At 48.6% G+C, this 21,444-nt stretch overlaps 2 protein-coding genes across 2 annotated transcripts; one reads left to right on the top strand and one right to left on the bottom strand.

Annotated features, from left to right (window-relative positions):
- Positions 1-5,725: 5,725 nt before the first annotated feature.
- On the top strand, positions 5,726-6,828 carry FPRO_12880 (uncharacterized protein; the record flags this gene model as incomplete). The annotated part of the gene is made up of 2 exons (XM_031223444.1): positions 5,726-6,303; positions 6,582-6,828. 2 exons carry the CDS (start codon positions 5,726-5,728, stop codon positions 6,826-6,828), a joined length of 825 nt encoding a protein of 274 aa, XP_031088803.1.
- A 7,200-nt stretch (positions 6,829-14,028) lies between these two features.
- On the bottom strand, positions 14,029-14,516 carry FPRO_12881 (uncharacterized protein; the record flags this gene model as incomplete). The annotated part of the gene is made up of 4 exons (XM_031223445.1): positions 14,029-14,132; positions 14,222-14,238; positions 14,299-14,405; positions 14,499-14,516. 4 exons carry the CDS (start codon positions 14,514-14,516, stop codon positions 14,029-14,031), a joined length of 246 nt encoding a protein of 81 aa, XP_031088804.1.
- Between the last annotated feature and the right edge of the window lie 6,928 nt (positions 14,517-21,444).

The raw sequence follows: 21,444 nt of genomic DNA on the forward strand, positions 1-21,444 counted from the left end.
GATGGCGGTTGTATGTGCGTATATGTTAAGTGTGTATGTATATGGGTATGTAAGTATATTGAACAGACTTTGCTTGCTTAGGGAGTACACATGAGTTATGATATATGATGGGTATATGAGATGGATGAGGAGGAAGGAGAGGATGAAGTGCAAGTTGAGTACTGAGATGGAAGAGGAATATATAAGATATCAAGTTAGCAAGGAATCCAAGAAGCTAAGCGTACAGGTAGGTCGGATAACAGCTCGGAATTCCCTCATTAAGCTCCGCGTAGACAATGGGTTCTGGCCGTGCTTTGCTTGGTATTCGGGGGGAGGGTTCCACCAAGATAGGACTTGTAGTCGGCGAAAGGGCAGCCTTGGATTTCTGGGGAGACCCTCTTTCTTTCGCCGTACCTATCTACGGAGTAGTGCATCAGTCCGTTGGGGGCAAACCCGTGCCTTGTTCTTCTCTTCGTACTTCACTTGGGCTATGAGGTAACAAGTCAGCTGTGATGATCACTCCGTCCCTCGAATCTCCCCATATGTGGATTTCTCTCTCGTGAGAAGATACTGCACCGTAGAGTAGATGCAGGACCCTTGGGGCAAACACTCCACGCTCAGTGAGGGATTACATGGGGTATCAGTGATTCGAATTGGGCGTTTCTGTTAGGTATTTGCATGGTGCAATTGATGGAGCAAAAGCTGGGGACATGGGAAAGGGATCAGAGTGGTGGAAACGCGCTAGAAGGCCGTCATGTTACGTACATGACAATCCAAGCCGACTAGCAGCAGCAGGACTGGACCGGTTTGACCGTTGTTTTGGGGCTGTAAATCCGGGCCGTTAGTAATGACTGATCTGCAAGTATTGGGGGATACAATGGATAGAGCTGTTGTCATCACTCGGTAGTTATAGGGTTTATCATGAATGATCTTCATCATGGTATCTAAGGATACTTGATGATGTCTGCACTCTACATACTGTAGTATCTTCTCACGATTTGCTTCTTCTTCTCGTGAGTCTCTGGGTACAGTACTTGTTGATGTCTTGTTCGCCTCTGAATTGTGGTTCCAATAAGCTTGGCTACACTCATCCGAAAAAGGCAATAAAGCTACAAGTTACCTAGTTTCAAAACTTTTTTTCCTTCACTGAATTCGAGGCTGACGGGCGCGTTACCGAGAGAGGGTTAAATCCGCAGCATGGACCCGAGGTGGAGATTCCCTTTCTGGCCTCTTTTTTTCTATAGCAATATTTAATATGTCTGATGTTTTGATGATCATGCCATTGAAGTTGAAGGGCATGGATTTGGGTTCTTGTGTTTATGTGAAAAATGCTCCTGTTGAGTTTTTGCCACGCCAAGAATTGGGGCGCGGAACAAGTCCAGGGGACTGATGTTATTGTTTTGGGGAAATTTGGAGAGGTTTTTTGGAGATGCGTTCGGATTTACAGGGGTGATGTCCACTGAAGAAGCCCTATAGCTGCCTTTTTTCTTTCTGGAGTGACAGTCAACTGGTCTATCCAAGATATGGTGTTGAGCAGCCAATTTAATCACGAGTCAACGAAACCACGTATTACTGAGGAATAAGCTTATTACAATGTCATGCAAGAGTCAGTCACTGCGGCTTACAGTATCCTCGGCGCGGAAAATAACCCCAAGCATCCCTGTCCTCCATGTCGTCATCCCTAATCCCTGACCACGCACCTCTTTTTTGCCTCAGGGGTTCAGTTCATCCATCCTGCACGCACTGCACTGCAAGAAAAGCAAAAAAAGACTTCTCATCGAATTCTAGAAGATTATGGCGTGGGGTGTCCCGTGATACGATATTCGGTCTGAGTCCGTTGCCAAGAGAACACGGCTTGAACTTTTTTACTCTCGTGAACCTATTATTTGTAGTCTTTTGGCCTTGGCAGAAAAGAGTGAGATGGTATATTACGAGTCACTCGGCTTTTACGTACAATAAACAAGACCTGTCCATTGTCCCCATGGGACATCTCCATATTCCCCCAGCAATTTCACCTCGGGATATCCGGGGCACTCCAGCTTTTTGTCTCTTGGCTGTTGGAACGTAGCGTGTTTGAAGAAGGTTCTGTCCAAACCGAAATATTATCGACAGACGTGACCTGTGCGTGGAGGTAATACCGATGTCCTGAATCATGCTATTTCCTAAATGGTGCACTACAGGCTCTGCCGCCGGCAGCTAGATGGGTGTCTTCCGTGTCGCTGCCGGTTCTTATTTGACCCTCTAACCCTGTAGATCTGGTAATTCTGCGGCTTGCAGGGGTAGGCTGTGCTAATGCATCATTCGATGCGTGTTCATCACTTGGGTAGAATGGAATACACCAAGATCGTCAGTGTTTCTGGAAGGAATCGATGAATAACGGTTCGACTATCGTCGGTTCAACCGTAAACAGATAGACACCTTCATAGCCTATCATGTACTACAGAATAGAGACAGTGATATCATATCTTCATCGACCCTCTGAATCGTTATGCATCAAGCCGCCTCGTACCGAAGCTTGGCTTCTCAACGTGGCAAGTATCATCTCCCCAAGCATCCGTCAATCTCCCAAAGTCTTGGCCGGTAAAAACATCCGGCCTCCCCAAACTCACTGCAGATCTTGAATCCTCGAATTCACAAAGGGGCATCAAAACCCGTGACAGCATCATGATAATAGCTCTTGTAAGTAATAAAGACCGATAATCTGTATGCCTATCACATCACATCACAGCGTTGGGCCTCATGAGGGTCTGAGCATAATTCACGTCCCCATCGCTTCAGCGGAAAGAGTCGGTCTTTCTCGCCAGTTCTTTCTCCGCTTCGAAGGGAGCGCTGAGGGCTTCATGTCCAATAAGCTTGGTTAGCGAGTGTTTTTGTCCGTGCTGATATCCTCACCGATGTGTATATGGCCCGAATGTTCTCCATTCAGGACCGGCTTCAAAGCCGGCGATATCCTCTTGCACAAGTTATGCTTTGCCACGATGCTTTAATTACGTATGGAGTCTTATCGGTTACTTGGTATTGAAGTTCGGGACGTCAAGGGTCTTGATTCATTCCGCGCCGGGGAAGTGATGAAGAAGGTCGTTCCGAAGTGAAAGCAGGGACAGGTTTCCCATCGCGTTGATGGAGATCTTGATGCCCTGTGAGATAACGCGTATCAATCTCATGACTTGATCATATGACATCTTCAACTCTTTACGTTACTTGAAAGGAAAGTTGAGCTTTGACAATGCCATCAAGGCTCAGTCTGGCATCAACATCGTCAACATGGTGGAGATGTTTGCGATTGTGGACAGTTCAAACGTGGGATGAAACATTGAGGCTTTAATTGTTCCTCATACGAAGTTGTGGGAATGATTTTCGGGCTCTAAATGATATCTCCGACCTGAGATATCCTTGTTAAGTGAGGTCTTAAATCACATCTTGGACCCGAATGTGGACACTCTTTGTCGGACGATGGGATGTTTCTGTAGTTGACTTTCTTCTTGAACCAGGGGAGCCTCTTGATCGGGTTTAAGGATCCCCTCATCAGATTTGGGCATCAATAATTAGTTTATACGTCGTGAATGTTGGGCCAGGAGAAAGTCCCGAGTTTCTTTCAAGTTCTCGAGACTGCATTTAGCTTTGTGCATCAGGGTTATGGACTCAGCCTCTGCCAATCTCAGAAGCCATGTAGCTTACTTACTGTCCTCGGTGACTTGGCCTTGTTATTTTTTCCTCTTTTAATTCCACACAGATGATGCAGGTCTATATGGTGAGCTGGACGCAGAGGTGACTCTCGAAAGCTTCCCTCGATGCCTCCGTTAGTGTTTATGGAAGCTTAGTCTGGGCCGGTGCCAAGATATCTGTTTCTGGACTTCTCTAGGAGCTCCTAAGAAGATCTCAAATGGTTCCGTAAACTTGTTAGGCGAAAATGTGGAATTGACTCGACGAATCCCCGATGGCTGTCTGAACCGTTTCTCGCCAAGCTTAGTATCATTAGAACGCATTGCACACTGCGACCCTTTTCGCTCACTATTTGACGTCTAAGAATACAGGGAAAATAAAAACCAGATCTAAATGTATCTAGTGGCTGTTCTCTGGCCTTTCTATCTATGAAGTCTCGTATTGTGCCATGGCAAGGTCAGGCTCAGAGACTGTTCCCAGCCCACCAGAGACTTGGCTTTCTCTCTCCTCAATTCTTTGTCCTTCATGACTCAAAGCTATCAAGATAGAGCATTTCATAGCCAGCCAGCCACTACCAGTCTCTCGGCTGGTTTCACGTCAATCACAAGTGTCCGTCTCGTGGCCTTCAGGAGCATGCCACGGCCACCGAAGAGCATATGGTGTATTCTTCATTCACAACAGCCACTAGAACATATCTCGTAATTTACTTAATACTCACCGCAGCTAATGTTCTCCGTTATGGGAGTTCCTCGCATCTGAGGCGTTTCTTGATTACTGACGTGATGGGCTACGGGCAAGGCCGACCTTTGCCGGAGGAAACTGAAGATGATGGCCCTAACTTTGCTATCCTCGAAGCCGAGTTCTGGGATGTACCTACTCATTTGGTCTATAAATACACATTTTCCTCTCGAAACTGCCGCGATGTAGTATTTGTGGAAGTATTAGTTCTCATAGACAGGTGCGTAGTTGACTTGGTTTAGCCAGACGACAAGCTGCCTCCCAGATGCACAGCAAACATCTTAACGACGTCCGATCGAGACTGGCAGACACTTTAATACTCCTAGAAATAATTCTTTCAATTTCTATTCGCAGGAGCAGCGTCCTTACCACCAGTTGTGTCAAGGAAGTCGAGCCCGCCATTGACTGTCTCGCCCTATGCATCACATTCTAGCCGATATTTAGTAATAGTTTCCGTAGAAGCTCTTAACCTAGATACTTACATGTGAAGAGACAGAGAGCTCAATGTCCCGAATAAAACTCATTTGCTTAGGTTCAACTCTACTGCTAAATCTCCCCAAGTCTCTGTGCCTGATCACAGCAAAACATCACTCCTTTCAGAGCAATTCCATCACATACAGGTCCAATCCGCAACCCTATCATTCGAATTATGAGGTTGAGACTCTAAATTCAGTGGCGCGCATCAGTTCGTATCTATAAAGTCAAGAACGAGTCTAGAGTATGTGCCTGTCTTGTACGTTGAGGGAGTTTGTCGCATAGGTCAAACGTAATCAGTCGCAAGATATAATCTCGAAAATCTCATCTACATAGTACCGCAGAGCCGACCTAACTTATGCCTACAAATGGCCTGCATGGCAAATGGAGAAGACTCAAAATGCACTATAATATTTTTCACTGGATCTTTGGTCTCTGGCCTTTCTGCTCTAGTTAGTCACGTCGGTCGTTTTGTGGAAAAGAGGACTTCATAACGTTCAGCCAAAAGAAGGACACATATATCGCATTGAATTAACCACAGCTCAACTCTTTTTCTGAGGACATCACGATGCACATGAGAATCAGGAATGGTTAGATGAACCACAATGTCCAGACTCAGAGTGCATGTCTGGAAACCGCCGAGAGATGTTGTGTCATCTCATCACCAGGCTGACATATAGGGTAATCCACCGCTCACCGCAGCCTCATCCGCCGCGCATCTCAACAACTCACATATCAACAGAGTATCATCCGGCACAACCGGAAAGTCAATACCTCAATCGCTCCAACTACCACCCACCCCCAATCTCTTTCCAACCTCTCAACCATCAAAGCACACCTCAGACACTCCCGTCCAAATAAACACCACAAAATGGGCTCATATGACATCCCACCCCCCTCAGCACCACCATGGCTCGTCCCTGCATCAACAGCCTGCCTCTCCCTCGGCATAACATTCTGGCTGATCGCCTACGTCCTCATGATCCGCCGCTCACTAGCAACCCACGCGACCCCCGCACCGCTCGTCGCGCTGGGTCTCAATCTAGGATGGGAAGTAGTCTACGCCTTTGGTGTATGCGAAGCGCCCATTGAGACATACGGTTTCATACTCTGGCTTCTTCTCGATATGGTTGTTCTCTACGCTACGCTTAAAACAGCGCCTAGGTCGTTTGCCTCAAGTCCGCTCATAGCGAATAATGTTGCCTTGTTGCTGTTCCTGGTTTTTGTGGCGGGTGTCGTAGGCAATGGGTTGTTTGTGTGGTGGTGGCTTGAGGAGCCGCATAGAGGGTATGGCATCAAATGGGGTAAGAATTGGAAGGGCCTTGAGGCGAGGGATACTACGGAGTTGGCATATTGGTCGGCTGGTGTGGCGCAAATGATATTCAGCGTCTCGGCGTTGGCTATGCTTCTTCAGAGAGGCCACTCTGGTGGACAGAGCTATGCAATTTGGTGAGTCCTTCATTTCCTATATGCAATTCTTGGTTCTTGCAGAGGGTGTGTCTCGATACGGGTCGCCTTGTCATCTCATCTATCATATTCGTGCTCCCTGATCCCCAGAGCTCGGAACATTACTGCAAATCGTGTCTCAGGTAAGAGCGGTCTGCTGAATGAGATGGTTACCAGTAGGATTAACATCCACTTGTTGTCCCGTGATGACTATCCAGAAAAAGCAATCTCAGAACAAACACTGCATCTAAAACTCAGCCATGCTGACATATCGCTTATAGGTTCTGCCGCTTTGTTGGCACCGTCATGGGTCTGCCCGTCTCTTGCGGTCTGATGTGGTGGTACTGGCCCGAGGCTCACGGCTTCGTTTTCCATCCTCTTGGCGTCTTCATCACTGGCACCTCAGTTGTTTGTGATCTGGCGTATCCCTTTTTGTTGGCCTACGTTCGAACCAGGGAAAAGATCTTGCCTGACGGAAGTCTGGTAGACGGAAGTCTCGAGGCTGAAACTGAGAAGAAGCAGAAATAGAAGGCGTAAAGAAGGATCGAGTCGGGATGATCGACGAGCGGTTTGGTTGGGCAACAACCTGGAAGCCTCACAAACTAGTGGTTGGTTGTGCAATCTTAGTTGATTAGTGATGCATCCCGTCGCGGAAGGGGTAAGCCACCAGCTAAGGAGGCAACAAGACAGAATTGAGTAATGACATGTCTGGTTTCAGATGGCTTCGCCAAAGCAGCACCGAGGAATCCCTTGGCATCCTGTGCAATTATGATTTGCCCGTTATACCAAGGATTACTCCCAATTAGCGATGTTCATCGTGAGCACGATGCCAATCCCTCTCTTTCAGCTCGCGACGCGATCAAGCATCTCCAACGCTACAAGGCGCATCTCACGCGCGGTATCACTTGTGATAGCCGCTCACACTGCAACATCAGATCGGGGCACCGGGAATATCTCCTCTATTATGATCGATTCAACAGGGTCAACAACCAATAAGAAAATGACGGAAACATCTCTCAGCCGCCTTAGCTGAGATCATATCGCGTCAATTGAGCTTAGCTCTCCACAAGATCTTATTCTTTTCCTCTAGCCATAGCGGTTGAACGCAACCTGATGTGCGCCCTATGCAGCCTTTCCTTTAGCGTGACGGGGGTCGTGCCTGAGGACCTGAATCGTGGCTTTCTTTGAGATGTGATAGCGCCAACGGTGTAAGCCGCGTCCAACAAGCAGGTCCAAGATGGAAACACAGCGAATAAAGAAAGAAAAAAAGCAACTACTTGTTTACTCATCACCTGACCTCGAGACAATGTGAAGCATGTCTATATCTTCAGTTCATTATCCAAGATCCACATGTTACGCTGACATTGAGAACGGGGCTGAGGTTGAGGTCAGCTGGAGCTGGGATTGGATGTAGAACCAACGGTTGTGTCGACCAACACACCAATAGCAGAGCTGCAAGAGAGGCAAACTCGGTGGACACTTGTCTCGCGATAACCAGTTTCCTAGCAAGGAAAACTCACCGAGTTTGCGATACAATAATCGTAACGCAATCCAGTATATCGGTAACGAAAGAGAAGTCGCTAATATTCGGCGTGCACATGGCACGAGATCGCGATCAGCGTAATATCAAGTATCCATGTCTTGGCGCATCGAGTTTCCGTAATCTATGTTTGCTGTAATTACCTCCATACTCCGGAAAGAAGTTTGCCCTCGGGCATTTCCGATGTAAAAACAGAGTACGCGATGCGTCGGGACAAAGTTGTTTGTCGAGATCGATATTCCGATCCATGACATCCTCTAGACATCTGATCACCGAATGCCAGCCTTGTCGCAGAAACGCTCAATGCACCCATTGCACCAATAGACGTAACTGTACGTCAATGCTAGACAGACACCATATGCTCAAGTCACATGCTCACTGGCTTGTGCGGGTGCAAGCATCATGGCATGACAATAAGGGGCCCAGGGTGTGCCGAATCTCCATCCATCGTGGAGAACAAAAAAGGTCTCAAGTGCTTGCATGTTGCTAAGACTCGCACGATACCACGATCACGTTTTGCATAACTCCTTTTGGCCCGACGTCAATAACACCCGTCACTTTAATTCTCCGTTGCGACCGGGAGATTGATGACAGAATATCCGAGAGGGTGTGGCACTTGTCCGTGCAGTGCAGAGTGCACATAATGCCGCATTTTGTGGCATCATGGCCATGGTCATGGTCTCTGTGCTTGACCGGTCTGTGATAATGTACGTGTCTCGACTCTTTGGGAAGCATGAAATCTCGGAGTTTGCTCGAAAAGCAGTAACAGGGGGTGGAGCAGAGCACAGAGAGCCCATGTACCAGGAATAATTTTAAAGAAAAAGAGCGTGTAAATGTAGAAGCGGGTGAGGTGTATCAAGAACTGCACGTCGACGATTTAGGAAATAGGTCATGGAGCGACCGTTTGAAAGTATGAACCTAGAGAAGGTATGCACTTACGGGGCTTATATGCACGTGTCATGTGCAGCGCTAATGCATCTATCCGGCACTTGGCTTTTCTTCCCTTTCCCTGGCCCCTGGCTACGATCCCTCTGGCGTCAGCGTCAGCGTCAGCGTCAGACGTGGAGAAGAATGGTCTGTGGCTGCCAGCCTTCAATTGGTAAATCTCCGACTTACGTTATACATGATTGCGATGCGATATCAATGATGCAACTCGCCTACTCTCCAGCGTTCAGAGCTTCCTCTTGCAATGCTAGCTTGCGCTCGCGATCCAGACGCTTTGATCTTGCTCAGGCACGAACGCTACGCCCTTTGCCACAGTTGACATCAACAAGAGTCATCGTCATCATGCACCCCCTACTAAAAACTTCAGACGAGACGCTTTACTAAAACTTAATATCTTGGTCCAGTCCGGGCTCATACTAACAAGGAAATCCCCTGGATAAACGGGCCTCAGATCCCTCCAGGTCGAGGAGATCATACTTTGCCTCCCTCCAACAATTGCAAATCATGACCCTCACATAATGTATGTATGTATGTATGTACACACAATTTTGAGGGGATCAAGGCATTACCTGCACCTCGGTTCATCGGATGCGGGTGCTGTCTGTCGATACATGGATGCAGGATGCATCACCATGGCTCCAATAGAGCAAGCAGGTGTGTCAGCAGCCCTGCTGCATGCTGCATGTTGGCACTGCGTCGCAATTGGACTCTCCATACTCCATACCGGTGAGCCTTGTTGTGGGGTAGATGGCCTCATGGCGGTGCTTTCGGGGCTTTCAGTCCTGGAGCATTCACAATTGGCCTATGTACTTGAGCCAACCGCCAACGTATGATGGTGTTGGCGTTGAAGTGGTCGCAGTCGCAACCACGAATCTGCATGCAGAAATGTCCCCCTCGAAATCCTTCAAGGCAGCTAGATACCGTCTATTCGGAACGTAATGCCTCGTTTCGGAAGATCATCCCACGCCTGAGCCAAGATTGGAATCGTCAGATGTCGTGGGGTCCAGAGCACGTGGGAAGATTGAGTTGATCTCTATCGCCCAGACAGATGCTATCAACATGATGATTTGGGGTGATAACATGGCGAGATAGCATCCGAGATAGTTTCAGAGTGTAATAGCAACCATGATGAAGGCCCTACCTTGTCTTGACCCAATGCGCATCATGGTGTTGGTGTGTTCAATCTCCGTCCTCCGTTCCCGATACCCCGCCATCCTTGCTCGCTGTAGAGATTTTGACGTGATGACACCCACCGAATGCGGGATTCGGATTCGGGTCACAAGCCTCGGCGGCTGTTAAATGCTGTTTCCAGCCAGGGCAAGACGAGAAAGGACAAAAAGACCATGTCCTGAGGAAATCGCCATTTGATCGGTGAGAAGGGGCATCCCTAGCTCATCACACTGACCGGTTTGGATCCTGGCCGCATGTGAAGAAAAGACGCTGCATGACATGCATCGAGTCCCCCGAGAACAGTCACTTTTTTTTTTTTCAAAGCCAAGTTTCATCCCGACTCGTTCTTCTTTTCTTGGTTTAATCTCGCGCAACCCTTTTTAGGAAGGGACCTTTTTTCCCCCTGGCTCTCTCTCTCTCTCTCTCTCTCTCTTCCGTAGTTAGTATGTATGTTCCGACCGTTGAGCCATGGATTGTGAAACGGTGGGTGATAAGAGGCGCGAGAGATTTGAGAAGGTCGGAAGTAGGGGACCTTTCGGAATGAAGGACCCTTATGATTGATTGATTGATAAGAATTAGATTGGCCGTGTGGGGTCCTTGCGAGCACCTTTAATTCTCTCATCTGTCTACGTTAGGTAGGTAATAGTAAGGTAGGGGTAGTGGAGGGTGAATCATGCGACGATAGACAAGGGCTCAAGGTTTCCGTGATGATTTACAGTGCAGCGCTGTTATCATGGGTGTCTGACCCAGCTATCCGGTCTAGGTAGGTGAGTAAGGAAAAAAGCTTGATATGATGGTTAGCGAGGATCCAGAAACTCGCGAGTGCCACATCTCCGGTCTCAAAGATTCTTTTGTTTCCCAAACTCAGCTTCAGCCTCATCTTATCAAAAGTCGTGATAACGAACCCCCATGCCGTGACAGTTTGGCTCAAAGGATCTCCCACGTACCCCACGTCGCGGATCTGTCAAAAAGTCCGTCTCCATTTTTGGACATTCTCATGACCTTGACGATACAGTACGTACGTGGTGTTTACTTGCGCGAAGCGAGTCGAAGCGAACGCGACGACGTGGCAGACAAACCGAAGCCCGGGGATTGAGTGCGAGACTCGGATTGGCCGAGGCTTCTCGAATGAGAAGAGAATGAAAAAATCGGGGCGAGCAAAGAGAGCAACACGTGCGGCTGCTTTGCCATATCCCGTTCTCCAGGCCTTGCAGGATTCAACTGCCTTGCCCGCACATGCAGGGAGAGGTCCAAGGTCCAAGGTCTAGAATGCACAGGAGATATCGGTAGATGTTGGTGACGAGTACATTGCCTGCACTGCACTGCAAGCGGTGAATGGCAAACTAACCGCGCTTTGCGTACCTAGAGTAAACAAACCTCGTTCGTCTCTCTCGCTTCGTACGCTTTGGCCCACGATGCTGCTGTTCCTCGTCATCGTCTTGAGGGATGGATATCATTTTTACAACCGTGCTCTGCTGTGGACTTGAACCCACGATGTCAAAGACACATGACGGCGGCATGACATGTACACGCCCTCCTCTACCTTACCTTACCTTAGTCAAGTTCGCCGAGGAACCGTTTAGAGTATTTCGTGTCAAAGACCACTAACTAAACACACATAGCATAGGCGGGCTGCTAGTCCAAACTCTGATACCAACGGCCAGTGACGCCTCGTGCAGAAGCGAAAACCAACATTCCCTCCACTACGGGAACCAGAAAAACTTATTCCCATTGAGAAAAGAGACAACTAACGTCTCAATGGCGTAACCTGCGCTAAGAGGCACTAAAAGATAAAGCGTTAAGACCGTGCAAATATGTCAACAGAACGTGATGCTTGAGCAAGAGTTACACGATGACTTTTGGCTGCGAGGCTTTTAGATGACTGCCAAGAATAAGTAGATAAAGCGGGTAGCATGGGCTTGACTCAGCAGACCAGATTGAGACTCCCGTCGGCACGATGCGGTAGCGCCAACGCGTCAAGAAGCCAACGGCATCAAACTAGCGGACGAAAGGTAAGGTCCAGGGGAAAAGAGATGGTGGGAGGCAAGAAGCGGACAACGTGGGGATTGATGGGGCAGAAGGAGAGAGAGAAGAGAGAAGTGATACAGATCCAAAGCAATGTGATACCTGACTGACTTCCGTGTTCAGCATCGCAGCACTTTTGTATACAGTAGCCATCTAGTTTATAAGGATCTGCTTGGCTCGCACGCACACGCGCTGATGGATGGATCCCCCGTTCGGTAGATGAATCCATCCAACGGCGCGCAAATCACGAAATCGCACTAAGTTATCTCCTCCGACCGAAACCAAGCACTGCCATCCCATCCCATATCCCCCATCACAGACTTGCCTATCCTATTACAACAGAGACATGCCACGCTCATCATCACAGACGTGTTCTAGAGATATGTCAAAGGCGTATCAGCGCGGGTATCGTCAGCCTCGTGATTCAGAATGTCACTCGGCATATCATATCACCAAGATTGAGCGGCCCGTAGCGGGATGGGTCCAAACTAAGGTAATACCGTAATCTCTTGTACCTTTGTAATTTTTTCCCTGATTCAGTATAGAACTTCCCGGTTTTTTTCTACTCTTTGCTTTTTTTCGTTTTGATCAATTGATCTAGTGCATTCTAATGCAAAAATGGCTGCTTTTCGAAACGACCGCCCCCAAGTGCTTCGTCGACTTTGGCGGATCAAAACTATCAAGGTACGCGAGAGCTGACAAGTTTACTAACAAGCAATATTCTAGTATTTCATTTCCTGCGCCTAACAATATGCAACTATCTTGGGTAGTCTCAGCTGTGATCAGTAGTAAAGATAGGGTTGGTAAAGCAACAAAGTCCCCCCATGCCGTGCATGCCATGCGCGGCAATATCGGGAGGAACCAAACAATAGGTAAAAAACGCCCATGCCATCGAGTGTAGAGAAAGAAGGTGTAGTAGAAAATGGTTTCCAATCCGATCCCTTAAACCCCCTCCCAAGTGATATCTTTGATTCCCATAAATGCCCATTTCCATGCATGCACCAGTTAGTCCAACAAGGTAGTTGTAGTTGGGTTTTTAATAAAAACATAAGCGCGCCAAAAATAAAATAAAAATAGTAGTCAAGACTCCTTCCCGTGCCAGATGTGGTTGGGCTGCTTCTTCTTCTTCTCTCGAGAGATCAATCCAAGAGGTGTTGCTTGATAATAGGCTGCTCTGATGACGGTCATAAGACCTCTCATGCAGATAATCATCGGGGTAGCGCCCGAGGCTGGTGGTGTGGCGTCCAATGTCGAGATGAGGTCCGAGTTGATGGGTGAAAGTGCTTGTCCTGTGCGTGGCATCGACCCGACTGTGCTGTAGGCAGAGCTATGATGGCCTAAGCTCTCCCCTGTCGGTGGCGAAAAGATGCACATTGCAGGTGTCTGAGCACTTTCTTCAGTGGCCCCCATCCCCCCAGCTTTCGGGCTCTCCTCGAGAGCTGGTCCCGGGCTGTCGATCGGACGCCATCCCCCCCAAAAAGGTACCAAAGCTTCTGCCATGCTTGTAAACGCCTCTTGCGAGTCAAGAGAGGGACGAAGTGTCCCCCATCCCACATCGGCCAAAAGAACGGGTTTGCACCCAAAGAGCCGAATTCTTTTCCTTCCAGATAATAAAATGATGACAGTAAAAATGCTGAACCAAATGCTTTCCTGCGCCTTTCCAAGGTATCAATAAACTGTACTTTTTTCTTTGGTTTTGTTGTTCGATGCTGTCTGTATTTCGTTGATTCATATGTCCACGGTTCCGAAGTGGGGGGTACCATGTCTCACTTGAGTCGGCCACCTGGTAAAGCACATCGCTTGGCTTGATGAGCCTGCAGACGTCGACTATTCGTTTCGATGGAGGGATATCTCGGCACCGTAGGCGAGAGAGAGACGAATGAGGTTGTATCCTGTTGTTTCAACTCATCCGAGAGGTCGAGTTTCGTATGTGTATGCGCGTGCGGGGATGAATAGATAGGTGAAGAGTGCCGCCTTATTGGACGTTGGAGTGGCAGATCGGTTGGCGACACATCGAGGACTCGACCTGCGAGACGGATCGCTCGTTTTCATTGCGCACGAACTTGGGGAGAGTAGGACAAGCGTGACTCGGGACGTTGGATCAGTTTCGCCCATGGGTGATTGCTGGGTTGTTGGCGTTCGCGGCAGGCAGCTAGAGAACTAATTAGTACGAGTTGATGCATCAAAAGTTGGCTGTCGGTGGAGAGCATCGAGTCGGGCCTTGGAAATGTTAAGACATACCACAAATGTCATCACCCCTGTGGATATATGGTTAGTGACAGTTCATGTATGTTGTGGATATGGCCATGTTGACTCACCAGTACTGCTTGCTCACAATGGTGGGCGGACACCGACGTTCGGTCTCGATATACTTGGGACACCATGATTCTACCAGATGGTAGTGATGTTGGCAGCTAAGTTCCTTCTATAAAATGTATCAGTATATATCTTGTATACAACCATTCACCATCACGGTGATGTGGTGCATGATGATATGATGTTGTAAGTTCTGACTTACATAGATGTAGTTGCACATTGTGGCAAACCCGACAAGGTTATGTCGATTCTAAAAAACCGTGGACCAAGGTATAATAAGTATGTGAGTCGATCGGTCCAAGATGAAGATGGCTAGGCCCCGTGGTTATATATGTATCCGTATATACAATGGGCAATAGTAGTGATCCGCCGAACTCTATATCAACAAGTGAGGGCAGGTAGTAGAGTAGCGTTCAAGGATGCTGCTGGTGTTGGGTAGCAATGGCGGGCGACAAGGTTCCTGCTGAGACGGACTACGGTACAATAACACACGCTGCAACGTCTTGGTCGAATTGGAAATGGCTTCGAGGAGGGGAATAAAGAAGTATTTAAAGACAGAGACAAGATGGAGCCAAAACAACGGTACAGAGGCTAGAGAATCCCTACGGACGGGGCTCAAAAGGAAAAAGGTTGTTTATTATAACTTCGACAAGAGAAAAGGGCCCTTCCATGCCATACATACCTTGGTGACCCCTGTTGACAGACAGCCCACTGCCATCGAGGGAGCCATAGCAGCATCGCGAGCAAGCACACCCTCTCTGTACGTACAAGAAGGGGGGCGTGTTCTCTGCTGCTAAAAGTTTTGATGGTGGCACTTCCATCTCTCTCCGAGAAACAAGGGATTGGGGGGGTGGCTGTCTGGGGTTGTTTTTGCGAGCTGAAGAGCGGGAGGGAGTGAAAAGGGGGGGGTGTGACTGAATAGAGTTGCAATGATTTGCGCATGCGTATGCATATATCGAGAGCGACCCGTTTACTGGGATCAACTGTTTTAATCTAAGACCAAGCTATCCTCCACCTGGTAAAAAAGTCCCCCAAGAATTAAAGGCCACTCACTAGGTACTCACTGTCTGGTGAAACACACAGACCAATCTGCGAGCCCTCACGTCTTCGGCGTCGGCGAAGTGAGGATGAGTTTTGGGTTCTGCAATTTATTTTAGTTTAGAGGAAGACCCTGAGAATGAATGTTTGATGGAGATGGATGAGTCACCGAGGGTTGGCCGAGGCACAGGCAAGACAACGGTCGATGCTATTCCCAAATGACATTTCTCGTTACGAATGAATAAACGATAGAGTAGAAATCACTGTCGCACATGCCGAAACAGCACTGGCCTGTATTACTGGGCTGGGGGATCTAAACTTGGACCCTTCCATTTCACTCCACCATAATATTCCAGAACCACCAATACCGCCGGCAATCCCCTTCCCCTCACGATGATGTTACAGCACGTCCATCCATCCATATCCATCTTGTATCAGGTAACAGCACATACAACCTCACATCAAGTCAACATGCTTGCTCGTTCGCTCGCTCGCTCTATGCCTTACCTCATGGATTGGGTACTCACCGCAATACTCTGCCACAACACAGCACAGCATCGCTTTCTCGTTAACTAGTCTCTGGAGCGAGGAAACTGTCTCCAAGGCGGAGCCGCCGTCTAGCTCACCTTGGCCTTCAGGGTGCTGCGATCCACAATTTGAATCAGAACTGTCTCTGTCTGCCCGCCAGACCGCGCCCTCTGCTCTGCTACTCGAAATACTTCGTGACGGTGAGCAGAACAAAAGGTCTTGGACCCTTGAAAAGGAAGACCAAAACGTCCCGCCTTACTCCACCGCGAGGGGAGCAGCACCTCAGCAACGATGACCGCCTCCAAAGCAAGCAATAGCTACCTATCTACTCGACTCTCACCGTTTTATCTGATTGGGAGTTGCATCACCCGAGCAGACACGGGCCGTCGGGCACGTGGAAGCCTCCCTCAATGAGCCAACCCCTTCGTGTGATCAGCATGTTGTACTGCCTAGAGCGGGATGCAACACGACCGTTTTGAGGGGTCGAGACCTCTCTGATATTGCTTCTTTGAAGAGACCAAGTCAACTTTTGCTAGTCATGGCATGCCAATTAAGGAGACTCATCATTATTCGATTCGGGCATCCCTTGACTGACCAGTCATCAAGGTAGGTAGGTAGGATACTGTTTTGACTGGCTGCGACAATGCTGGTCTGGCTGAATCAATAATAGAAACAAGGTCTATCTGATAAAGGGCCTGCCTGCCTGGCTGTCTGCGTCAATGCACATCACATCAATGTAGAAAAGATTTTCTTGTGGTGCATTGCTTGCAGGTCAGGTTAGTCTGGTTTACTGCGGTTCAGTGCACGGCCATGTTTTGTGTCATCCATCGGTGTCTATTCTACTGAGCGAGGGGATTTGATTAATTAAGTAATTACTCAGGTAATTAATTACAGCAAAATATGGATGACAGAGCGAGAGTGATAAACCTGTCTGACCCACTGCCAACGTCTCAGTCCGTTCTAGACGTGCCCTGTCCGTAGAGTTCCATTGGACTTGGTTGATGAGCGACACTGGACGCTTGGACACTGACGCCATTCTCTGCTGGGCTGGGCTTTCGTACGGCCCCTGGCGAATTTTAGAGGGCTCAAGTACCGTCGTGATTCCATGACACACATGTCCACTGCCGGGTATCACCATTCGGAGAATGACCTCGTTTCGTTGCCCAAAATGACTGGGAGAAAAAACAAGGCTGTCTGGGTCATATGGACTGAGCTTAGACTCCTACATACATATGACCCCATACACAACAGCATCGTGCATGGAGTTAGCATTTTAGCACGCATATTCTGGCGCTCTGCTCCACTGCACACGTGGGCGCAATGCCGGTAGCGGTATGTCCTGTATTGTCCTGTCCTGGGCTGCTGTCGGCTTGTCACTCAGCCGAAACGTATCCGCTACCGAGAGTTTGATGAGAGATTCCGTAGCAGGGCATTTACAGGGCTGGTAGTGGTGCAAGGCCCCTATAAGCTTGGCCTGCGATGTTGTTATCTAGGCGCACCCGACCTTAAAGTATGTACATATTCACGAGTACCGATATCTTGTCGTCGCCAACAACTCATTCAACTACTGCACAATCTTTAAGCCTTTCACCCGCTGCCCTCCACGTGAGTTTTCTACTTTCCTAATGAAGAACCGGTCAACAAGTTTCGACATGGCTATGCACAAGTTTGAGCCAGGCCTCGCTGCAGGCCTACGCTGTCAAGCATGAGAATCCCACCAATTGCGGCTAAACGAGCACTCATCCTTGCTGCACTCTACAGGGGGTATTTGTTCTGTTTATGTCAACACTCATACATACATACATATCCCGATTCTTTTCGTATAAATCTTTTCTTGATTCATGACACAGCCAAACACAGACCAGGTTCCAAAAAGGAGAAACACAGCACACACATACTCTCTCTCTTGCAATGCGTCATGTTCAAGACTAAACTTAGCGAAAAAGCCTTCCGCTTCTGAAAGGCGTCTTCTGGAATACCATAATTTCCACAATCTCCACAGTCGATCCGACGCCGTCTCTTGGTTGATACCACACCGCTATCCAATCAGCCCTGCAAATCCAGATTTTCGTGCTCTCCCATGGCAAATTATCTGCCAAGGGGGACTGACGGGTGAGTCCTCTTAGCCTCTACCGACTGGCTGGACGGCTTTGCCCGGGACCTAGGAAATGCCCCCCGAGCAAGCCAGACATGACATGCTATGGAGACAACTTGTCTCCATATACGGCCATGTCCAGCTGTAGCATGTGTTTCTAGTCCTCCGAGACCATCATCGTCTACTCCGTGAAGAGAAAAACCTCCTCTTCGCTCAAACGCATTTAATCTTATCTGGACGATACTATTCATAATCGCCAATTTTTTCTTAGTTCTCGGGCTCGCTATTTGGTCAGTGAACTCCCCTGCCTCTGACGCCAAGTTCACCCTAGCCTGAAGAACCTGGCCTCTGTTGCAATCGTCAACTCTGCCAAGCCATAATGCCCCTCTTCACAGGGGTTTGTCCAATCACGTCGGTCCCAGCTTTCTTCTTTGGCGTTCCCAGGACGCGGGCTCGGGCCTCGGGATGTTCTGCTTCTGGTGGGTGTGACAGTCCCAATCCCAGCCAAGTTCCAGGGCCAGGAGCCGGCTCTTCTGACTCTCTCTTTCTACTGTGGGAGACTCCCCTTCGTCAATGCGAATTGTTTCTCATGCAAGGGTGACGACACTCGGTATTCACTTCAGCTGTCAACTTACCTGAGCTACATACAGAACCTTTGACATGTCTGTCTCACTTCCTACATGAACTGCTAAAATCTGACAAGCCAAACAAAACGGCTGAAGAGAAATGCAAAGCTTAAACGAGACAGAGTTTACTGACACCTATCAGGCTGGGCATGGGCCTGCAGGACGCCATCTTGAAGATCAAACTCACGGAGCGCTGTAGCCTCTGTGGGGAGAACGGAGAACTGTACATACCTTAGCATACATGCCTGGTTACAGGAGCCATGCCCATCCTTCTGTAACCCTCGCCAGGTCCAGAAACCTGTAACCCTCCGAGGACCTCTGCGGTCATGTCTCGGAGCTATCTCTTCAACGAGGTCCTTCTCAGGCCAAGTCCGCCACGTTCAATCCTGATCCTTCAGCCTGGATATGAACAGGGCTTCAAATCCAGTCCACTCTTGTCAGACCAGGATCGTGCGGATCTCTCGTTCTTCGTCATCACGTGTCCTATTATCTTGTTGCTGGTCTGAGCTGGTTACCAAGAGAAAGGTTTTCCCTTCCCTTCCCTTTCCATTCCTCCGGGCAGATCATGTAATCCCGCCTCTGCCGGGAAATCACACAGAGTGGAACTCGTTCGCCCTGGGTCAAATCAACTGACTGGTTACCGAGCGCCTGGGTACGAACGATGAGACAACAAACGAGAAAACAACAGTCATTCCATCAGAGACGAGAAAAAAAAGGGGAGATTTGTCTCGGCTGGTTTTGCCCCGGCGTAGTCGGGCCAGACACAACGAGACACTCGTAACTTGCTAGTGTATATGGATAACTGCGCATGCAATAACCAGATACGAAGGCGAATCTTGCTTCAATAACACTTCACACAAGAGGTGTGTGGATTTGTTACTCAACAAACACTAATGTAAATGATGCAGACCGCTCTTTGACAGCTGTACGATGTCAACAACGCATGCATTATGCATATGGGGGCAATGCAGGTCTTGACAGTCTCGAACTTGGAGGCCTTTTCGCATCACGAAAACCTCGACTTCTCGAACTTCGATGAAGAAGAAAATTATTTACGCGGAAACCGCCAGGGCCGCTTCAAGCGCTGACGGGTAGAGATGCAAGGCACAAGCACAACCTGTCAACCCCAGACTTGGCACGTTACTTAACAAGGAGTGTCCGTGGCTTTTTTGTTCTCTGCGGAATTGTCCCCGCTACATAGTAGATTTGCGGAACCACCAGAGAGGTGAACTTGGTCGCTAAACTCACCGGTTTTACTAGTCGCCGCCAAGTTCACATGAGTTGCAGAAGTGCTTTATGATGGTTGCTTTGCGGGCGGCTTCTGGACCGGGCCGGGTGATGATAGGTTTAGGCATCATGCCATTCTTGATTGAAGATTTTGTTTCTCTTCTGCATTTGATGATCGTATTCGGTGTGAGTTTAGAGAGAGCTTGGGAGAGATGGAAGAGCCGGGACTGCGAATACCCTACATCGGATACATACGTGAAAGAGTCACTAGGATGATTCTTCGATGAAGTGACTCCGGCGCCTTGCGAAGGACAGGGAGTTGATTATGCTATGACTTTCTTCTATTGAGACAGTCGCTCTACCGTTCACGCCCTGTCTGATCGGCCTACAACGTATCAACATATCATGATAGGCAGATCTCGCCCAGGAACTCGTCATGATGATTCTGGCGTGAGCATCCTTGCGCTGCAACAAGGTACAATTACCAGTAACCTGGTTTATCATGACTCCCCAAGGATGATCGCGAGGAATCGATATTTACGATGCAACATTTGCGATGCAACATAGGCAACAGAGAAAAGTGAGCAGAGTGTCTATGTACCAGAGACTGTTTCAGGGCATCTTGAAGAGTTACTCTACCCATGTCATTCGGCAGATTTCTCACCAGAGGCATGAAAGTATATATCTCGGCCGAGGGAGGATAAAAAGTAATGCAGACGGACACAAAGTTGGCCTATCGTAGATTGATTGTCCCCCATGTCATGATGGAATCCTTGTCTCGCACCAAGCCTGCGGAACCGTTCTGCTGGAAATTGGCGAGATGACGCAGAATGTAAAACCGCATGGTCCTGATCGCGGTCTTTGCCATCAAGAGAGACAGGCAGATTCTTCTCCCTGTGAGACAAAAGACGTGCTCTCTTTGGAGGGGCCTATGCTCAAAACAAGACAGGACAGGGGTGTCTTGAGCGCAGAAAGGGAGGGACAGGATGGGGATCCTGACATTTCTGTCGCACATGCCTCTTCAGGAAAAGAAGGGTCCGGATATTTTCACTTTGGAGGAGAAGAGAGTCGAGTTGGTTTGGGTTGGGCATCAAGATCTTCAGAGGTACATCCACAGCTAAATCCCGAGGCAATGGACATCTGTGGGACTTTGCCTGGATCGGAAAGAGTTTACCCATTACCAAGCCGTTGGGTGAAAGCTTAATTTCATTCGTTCTATTACCGTGAGGTTATGAATTATTTCTCTCTCTGCCCTTTCGTTTCACGAGATTTGTTGCTTGGCTTGGCTTGGCTTGGCTTGACTAGACTAGACTAGAGAGAGAGAGCCGACGTGAAGTGGGATGGCTCGCGGCTGTGCCGTTCTCGGCGTCGGGGTCTAGGAACGTTCCGTGTAGCGAAAATGCGTCCCTTGCTTATGAAGACTTCCAATGGGGTTTGATATCGAGGGTATGTACTGGATGCCATGGCCTGCGGATGGATGCATAGCTACGCAGGTAACAGAGAGAGTAATGTTACTGTACTGGAGAGCTGATGATGACTCAGTGGGGGGCGTGTATCTGTTACAGCTCAGGTCAGGTCAGGTCAGTCTACATATTATCTGCCGGTGAAGAATTGGTTCGATTCGGTTCCTTCAT

Source organism: Fusarium proliferatum (genome assembly GCF_900067095.1).
Source record: "Fusarium proliferatum ET1 genome assembly, contig: FPRO_scaffold013, whole genome shotgun sequence".
Lineage (NCBI taxonomy): Eukaryota > Fungi > Ascomycota > Sordariomycetes > Hypocreales > Nectriaceae > Fusarium > Fusarium proliferatum.